Source organism: Mercenaria mercenaria, chromosome 15 (genome assembly GCF_021730395.1).
Source record: "Mercenaria mercenaria strain notata chromosome 15, MADL_Memer_1, whole genome shotgun sequence".
NCBI lineage: Eukaryota > Metazoa > Mollusca > Bivalvia > Venerida > Veneridae > Mercenaria > Mercenaria mercenaria.
The window spans coordinates 34,266,406-34,274,987 of NC_069375.1; the positions used below are offsets into that span (position 1 = coordinate 34,266,406).

Genomic DNA, 8,582 nt, shown 5'->3' on the forward strand with positions numbered 1-8,582 from the left:
CAAAATTCTATTTGACAGGTTTTACTTTGAGAATGTAGCTGCTTGGGATTCATCTATCTTTTACATTTGTTTAACCTTTAGCCTGTGGCGGCAAGTGATTCTGACTTTGCGACCAGTGCAGACCAAGATCAGCCTGCACATCCGTGCAGTCTGATCATGGTCTGCACTGTTCGCTATTCAGTCAGTAAATTTTCAGTAAACACCCCTTCAAATGATAAATGGTACTGCCCAAATGGAATGACCAGTCCATAATAGAAATTTTGCAGGCTAAAGGTTAAGTAATCACATGTATTCGGTAATCAAACTTATTTTTGTTTACATTTAGTCCAGAATTTCAGATGCAACATGAGAAAATAATGTGTAATCATGATCACTCTGTGATTCGAATGTTGCCTTTTCTGTCATTTTAGTTGAAGAAAGTGCTGAAGATTATGCATCAAAAATCCGAGAATTTTTCCCAGGTGATGATTTGCCACGGTTTGATGTGTTGTTGTTAGGGATGGGTCCAGATGGTCACACATGTTCCCTCTTTCCTGGACACAAACTGCTTGAGGTAATTCTCCAGTTCTGTTACTAAGGTTACAGCCTGGACTTAATTTAATCAGCCTTTAGCCTGCTGGCGGCAATTGATTCTGCCTATGTGTGCTGGCTGATCATGGTCTGCACTGTTCACTACTCAGTCAGTAAAATTTTCAGTGAACACCCCTTGAAATAATAAATGGTATTGCCAAAATTTAATAATGGACCAGTCCATTTTAGAAATTTAGCAAGCTAAAGGTTGATTGTTAGCCTTTTAGGCTTAGAAAATTGAGCTCGTGAGTATTAATATCGGACAATGGATTTATTATCAGACACTGGGGTATTACTGGCAACTGGAGTACTATCAACAAAGTCAGTGAACATCCTCTCTGGGGCTGTTGTGATATTTGAAAGTAGAACACAAATTACATGTTTTTAAAGACTTTTCTAGTATATTTATAAAGAGCAATAAAAACAGCAACAGAAAATTGTATAAAATTTGCATAAAACAAATCGCATATTGATTAATCCTTTACTTGATACTAAAAATAAAGTTCCAAAGAAACATTTTTACAAATATTTAGATAAAACCTGCAAATTACGATGCGTATGAGCAGTAAATTCTAGTAAGTGTTTTCAGTTTGTTTAGAAAACCTAAAATATACACAGACTGGCTGTATTGTTTTTGAACCCGCTACCAAAGTTACAAGTGTATTTCTGACAATCATATAGCATCTTTATTTGATTCCTAATTACATCCAAAGGATGTTCATGTGCTACACAAAATAGTCCCATTCACGAACAATGCGGATGAATTATCAATGACCAAGCAGTTCTTATTCAACCTGTGTCCATTCACACTGACCATTTAAAGTATATCTTTCAATGATAAAATATTCCAGCCCATGGTTACATCACTGACTTCCAGTTGGCAATTTAAATAAGTTCATGTAAGGTCAGGCAGAGTTCATCTTAGATATGAGGCACATTTGTATTTGTTTCTCATACATGTATATTTATAGATTGGCATTTAAACAGAAAATAAATCTACCAAAACCCGCAACCACCAGACATCTCAAGGCTTTGATTCTTTATTGCGAGGTTCACAACATCAGGGATTACTGAACAGGATTTTTAAAATGAGAAGTGGTTACAGATCCGACACTTGCTATCAAGACTAACATTCTACAGTTCTGGTATCCAATATATTGAATGAAGACTAAGTTTCTTTCCATTTAAATTTTTGGGTTAACAAAAAAAAATTTCGGGAAAATAAATTATTTGCAAGTTTTTTTGTAAGGGTTCCCCTATTTTTAGGGGTTTGGGGTAACAAACAAAATTGGAAACAGCTTTTTTATGATTGCTATCAGACTAGTTTTTTGACAAATCTCAGTTTTTCATTTATATATTTTTTGACCTGAAAGGTAAGAAAAGTATATCTAAAAATTTGCTTTGCAAAAAAAAAATATACAGCCAAAGGGGAAAATTTAAAATTGTTAAATATTTCACAGGGAAAGAAAATTTTGGGTCCGTAAAAACAACCCCCCCACCAACTTGACTAAATAATACCCCCTTAAAAAAAACCTTACTTTTGGGGTTTGGCTTGTGAAAAATCAAATATGAAATGTAATATAAATTTAATCTCCCTTTTAAAAATGGTAAACAACATTGACTGTAATTGAAAGTGGCCCCAAAGGGAACTTTCTGATGTAAAATTTTTGACGGGAAACTTACCTGCATTTTACCCTTGTACCCGAAAACACACCGGTTTTAAATTTACAAATTTTAAATCTTTTTGAGAAGTAAGATAGGTTTTTTTATGAGTGATGGATATTTTGATCTTACAGCCTTGTATTGTTTTTTTATTTTCATTTTTTTAAAAATTTTTAATTTTTACCTTCATTTGGGCTGTCCTGTACTTTTTTCTTTGTTACATTAGTTTTAGGGGGATGGTCGGGTTTGTCCTTTTGGGACCAGTGTCAAAATTGGAACAATTTTTTTAAAAACTTTCACCCGAAACATCCTTGTCAGTTTTAACCCATACTTTGATGCAGCAGGCTGGCTAGTAAATTTTGGAAACCATTCAAGTACAAAGGGGTTCAGTTTAAACCCCTTTTTTGGGGGTGGTAGAGCTAAAAAAAATTTAAAAAATGGCTTTTAAAAGGGATCTTCCAACAAACTTGGTCTGTATGATCCTTAACAGACTTTTTCAAAATTTTTTTCCAAATGGTTCTAAAAGACTACAGTAGGGGCCATTTGAGTTTCAGAAAGAAAACAACTTCTTCTTTTTATAAAATGGTTTAATAGAGTTTTTACCAAACTTGGTCAAAAGCACTTTTTCGGGTTTAAATGAAAACAAATTTGACTTCTAAAATTACTGCAAGCCCGGGGATCATTTTTTAAATTTTTTTTCAAAACCAAACAAAACCCGTTCCTTTACCTGCCCTAAAGACATATATTAAAAGAAAAAAGGTCCCCTTTCGGGTGGTGTTTTTTTGGGGCCCCATCATGAACCTCTTGTAAAAAAATTTTAAACCAGTGAAAAAATTTTTGGGGGGGGGGTTTAGGCAAATACAGTACAATAATCCCTTTGTTTTTTAATAAACCTTTAAAACCTCAAAGAAAAAAAAAAAAATTGTAATAATTTTATGAGAAATTTGAATTAAATTTAAAAAAAGGGAGAAACTTTTAATATTTTTTTCCTTGTTTTTAATTTCAGGAAAAAGATAAGATTATAGCTCCAATCTCAGACAGTCCAAAGCCACCACCAGCCAGAGTGACAATGACACTACCAGTAGTTAACAACTGTAGATATGCCGTGTTTGCTTCTTGTGGGGCTGCTAAGGTTTAAATGGCCCGGGTTTAAAATTTTTTCGTAGCCTCGTTTTCATCATGCATTTTTTAAATTTTTCTTGTTTTTTCCTTGTGTTTTTTTAACCCTTTAGCCTGCTGGCGGCAAGTGTTTTTCCCTTTTGTGACCAGTGCAGACCAAGATCAGCCTCTGCACTGTTCCTGTTTGGGGTTCAGTAAATTTTAAAGGAAAAAACCCCTTTGAAAAAATAAGTGGTGCTGCCCCCAAATTAAAATGGTGAACTAGCCCTTTTTTAAAGTTTAGCAGGGAAAAGGGTTTAAAGCCAGTTTTAAATTTGTTTTTCCCAAGGGTATCATTTTGTGCACAGGGCCCCAAAAATTATAATGCCAAGGGGTTGGGCAACTGGCCCTTAAAAATTTGATAAGGGCCAAGTTTGGGGATTGAAATAGGCGTCAAAACATAAGAAAAAGGGCCCTTTTAATTTTGCACCCCCCCTTTCCATCAGTGAAAAATTTAATCCCGGGGTTAACCTTTAATTTTTTGGGGACAAATTTTGGGGGATTTCAGGGTTGAGTAAATTTCAAGAATTTATATAAAAATTTTCCCCCTTTCTTTTTATGTTGAAGTTCAAAATTTGAAGTCCACAACTTTTTATCATAACAAAAAATCTTTTTTCCCCTTTAAAAAATTTTTCCGGTTTCCAAAATAGGGTACAGTTTGGGTTTAAAAAACAAGGAAAAATTTTTTTAAAATGCAAAATCACCCCCAAAATGATGACCAAAGATGTTTTTTTTTTGAGGTTTAAGTTTAAAGGGTAGATCATATAAAGGGAAAAGGGGTATCCCTAATAAATGCCCATTTTTGAAAGGTCTTGCCACAAGAGTTTAATAAAATAATAAATTTAAATTAGTTTAAATTTATAAAGGTGAAGGTCTATTGGGAAATCAAGGTCATTTATATATTTTCTTTTTTTGAAGTTGTAGGGGTGTAAATTGGGTTGTGGGCATCTGGTTTGTAGGGACGGACAAACAACCATTTCAGTTTTTTTTTTTCCACCCTTAAAAAGTTAATAAATTTAAAAATTTAAAAAAAAACTAGAGTACTTTTTTAGCTAGAAAGTTTGTTAATCCATTTTTTTAGCATAGACAAATACGGTAATAAATTTTTAAAACACGTTTTTTCCATGTTTTAAAAAGGTTGCAATTTTAAAATTTCCATATTTTTCATGTTCCGGGCCCTTTTTGCAAAAACACATGCATATTTTAAATTTTTTTCAGTAAAATTGTAATTTTTTTTTTGGGGTTCCTAGTTTTCAGAAAGGGGTTTTTTGCAATTTTAATTTTATTTTCCAGAAAAACTAACACCCCACTCACCGTTTTTGATTTCCAACCCCCGGGCAGCCGCATCCCTCGCACCAGCCCGCAATTTTAAATACATATTTTCATGCTCAGCCCATTTTAAAAGCGTTTTTTTATTTTTTTAGTGCTTTTGCTTTTCATTTTTCAGCATGTGCTGCTTTTTGCATGCATGTTTTAGTTTTTTACCTTTGTTTTTTCATTTTTCAGTGAAATGTTGAAAATATTAAATTTTTTTTTTTCACATTTCAGCGTGTGGTTTGGGGAGGGGTTTCATAAATCTTTCATGTACATACCCAATTTCATGTTTAGTATGGGTTTCATGCATTTTTTTTATGTTTCAGCTTGGTTGGGAATGTTACATAATTATGTATTTTCCCGTTTCAACATGTATTACAATGTTTTTTTATTTAAAGTTGTTTTTCAGTTTCAACATGTGGGGTTTTTTTTCAAAAGTTACATGTGTTTTTTTTTTAATTTTTTTCCCCGGGGTTTTGAAGGACAGAATCTCCGCCACTGGGCCCGCTGGGCCCCTGGGTTTGACCAACAAAAAGGGGAATTTCACTGGGTTTCCCGGATAAACCCGCGCCCGCAAAAAAGAAAAAAACTGTGATGCAAAAGCAAAAAAATATTAATGATAAACATTGTTAAAACTAACTTCTAAAATATTCTTCCTACGTATGAAAAATGCACAAGTTTCTGATGAGCTGTAACAATAATTAGATCTGAGATTTTGGAAAAATTTAGATGAGATGATAATTTATTAGTTTTATTTATAATGAACAACAACTCCCTGTTTCCAATGTTAATGTTGAAGTTTTTTTGCAGTCCGACTTCTTCATCATTTTACATGTGTATGAAAAACCTGTTTACTTTTCCTCGATAGAGGACGCTACAATTTACTTTAACTGTACTCCATGCTTCCTAGATTTTAGGCCAGCCTGCTTAAATTCAGTAACTAAAGCACAAGACTGCAAATATAAGATGGAGAGTTTACCGGCCAAAATCCTCCTCTGGCTCTGATTATATGGGGAAGTTGTTTGGGTTTGGGGGAAGAGTTAGTACCCCGTACTAAAAAAGGGGACTGCTTGGTAATAAACCAACCCTTTTTTCCAGATCCCAAACAAAATTTAGCACAAAAAAAGGATTAAAAAACAACCTCTAAAATTTGCTGGGCTGCTACTTTAACAATACGTTTAAAAACATTGCGTTTATGTTTAAGAAATTTTCCATTTTAAATAACCATTTTTGGGCATTTATGATTTCTTTTAGGAGTTTCTCTTTTTATGGGCCCCCCAAGGTTGGGGATATTTAAAAAAAGCACTGCCCCCGTCCAGAAAAATTCCCTTTTCTGGGCTGTAAATCTTTTTCCCTTTCCCTAAAGGATTTTTAAATAACTTGGCATAAAAAATTTTCCCCTAATGAGACACTGTCATGCGCCAAAACCCAACCCCTAGCTCCAAGGTCAAGGTCCACTTAGTGGGCAAAAGGGTTTAAAATTTGGGCCCTTTTTTTGGGCCGCCTTTATAACTCAGCCATTCATAAGGGATTTTGAAATAACTTGGCATAAAAAGTTTTTCCATAATGAGGCGACCCTGTCTTTTGCAACACCCAGACCCCTAGCTCAAGGGGCAAGGGCACACTTAGAAGTCAAAGATTAAAAGGTCCTTTTTTTGTTCTGGTCCATAACTCTACCATTTAACAAGGGATTTTGAAATAACTTGGCCCGAAAAGTTTACCATAAGAGACGGGCAAAGTTTTGCGCAAGATCCAACCCCCTTGGCCCCTAAGGTCCCAAAGGGCCCCAAATTAGAAATCAAAGGTTTTTCAATTGGGCTTTTCTTTTCCGGCCCATTATTATGCCATTGATGAGGGGGTTTTTAAATTACCCGGCATAAATGTTCCCTATAATGAGATGAGGTTTTCCCTGCACAAGACCCAGACCCTAGCTCTAAGGTCACACTTAAAAGTCAAAGGTTTTTTTCTTGTCTGGTCCATAACTCGGGCCGATTTAACAAGGGGTTTAAAAATATTTGACACAAAAGTTAACCAATTGGGAAGGTTGTCCCTGGGTTATGACCCGGGCTGCTTAGAAAACAAGGGCAAGGGGCACAAAATATGTTTATTTTTTTTTCACATACAACTGTAGCATTCTTCAGCAGGCTTTTGGGGGGATTTGTCACCAAAATGACAGCCCCCCCTTGTTAAATTGACTTATACCCAAAAACAGTTGTTCTATTACGCAGATTTATATACTTTATTATAAATGGTTGAAAAGCAGAATTAAAGCTTTTTTGTTATTCTTATCAATATTGTACATTTTGTTATTCCAAAGTTCCAATATAATATAATTTTTTCATATCCCCTTTTAAAAAAGCTGAAAAAATTCTGCTTTTTTTATATTCTGTTAATAAAAAACAAATAAAAAAAAACATTGTTTTTAAAAAAATAAAAAAATTTGGGTTTTTTTTCCGGGAAAATACTCAAAAAAATTAGGTTTGGTAGGTTGGTTTTTTTTTTTTTTTTTAATTTTTTTTTAAAGGGCCCCCGAAGGGAAAGGGATTAGTTTTTGATCCCTCTGTCATCCCTTTTGGTCCCTTCCCGTCCCCGCCGCAATTTTCCCTGCCGGTTTTTCCCCCATCTTTGTCAAACGATGGGTGGTTTTCAATAAACTTGGGAAAGAATTGTACCCCATTTAAAAAGTTTGGGGCCCCGCGCAAGACCCAGGGTTTTACTCAAAAAGGCAAAGGGGCAAAATTTTGACATTAAAGGGTGTGCATTGAGGGGGGTGTCCGGTCCCAAACTTTGTCAAGATGGGTGGATTTCAAATAACTTGGGATGAATGTGTACCACAGTAAGACCCTGTCGCACGCAAGACCCAGGGCCGTTTGCTCAAAGGGCAAGGTCAACAAATTTTACATTAAAAAGGGTAGTGCAAATTTATTTGGGGGTGTCCTGGCCATATCTTTGTCGCGCGCAAAAACCCAGGTCCGTAGCTTTAAAGGTCAAGGGCAAGAAAACTTAAAGGTCTTTTTTTATGATAAAAGGGATTGATGGGCGTTCTGGTCCATATCTTTGTCATTCATGCATGGATTTTAAAATAACTACGCATGAATGTGTGACACAGTAAGACGATATGTCGCGCGCAAGACCCAGCTCCGTAGGTCAAAGGTCCAAAACTCTAACATCGGCCATAACTATTCATTCAAAGTGCCATCGGGGGCATGTGTCATCCTATGGAGACAGCTCTTGTTTATTAAGTGGGACTTTTCGGAAATTATTTTTTTGTCAAAAAATGAATACAAATATAGGGGTTATGCCTTTAGAGCATCAGTAAGTTGATTTCTAACATCACTGACCATGTTTAAGCATAAAAAGTGCAGTTTTGCAACTTTTTGTTAGGAAGATTAAAAAAAATTCTCCAAGGCCATAAAAACATTTAGGGTCAGGCCAAAACTCTATAAAACTCTATATATAGCTGTATTTCAATTTCTATGAAGTCTATTGACTCCATAAGTGGAATATTCCAGAGGTCACACTAGCTGTATTCGAATTCCAATAAAATCTACTGACTCCAAAAGTGGAATATTTCAGAGGTCACACAAAGTCACTGTTCATGTTATACTCTACCCCTAGGTATACTATAAGAACCATGAACAGGAAAATGTACTAACCCATTTCAGTTGTGCATTTCTCATGTAAAACATACATTTAGGTAAATGGGAACTATGCATACTGAACAAGTGGTAATTATCTTCCATCATGCATCAGTCACATTGTCTCAGTATTTCATATCACAGAGACACTCCGCATATTTTATGGTTTCGTCAACCTTACAGAAAAAATTTGGATATGAAATACTGAGACAATGTGACTGGTGCACGATGGAAGATAAA

The 8,582-nt window shown here is 35.0% G+C and overlaps 1 protein-coding gene across 1 annotated transcript; it reads left to right on the forward strand.

Moving 5' to 3' along the window:
* Positions 1 to 406: 406 nt before the first annotated feature.
* On the forward strand, positions 407 to 3,371 carry LOC123550912 (6-phosphogluconolactonase-like; the record flags this gene model as incomplete). Its single annotated transcript, XM_053524168.1, has 2 exons — positions 407 to 553; positions 3,239 to 3,371. Coding segments are annotated over 2 exons (279 nt in total), but the record flags the coding sequence as incomplete, so codon positions are not given.
* Positions 3,372 to 8,582: the final 5,211 nt, after the last annotated feature.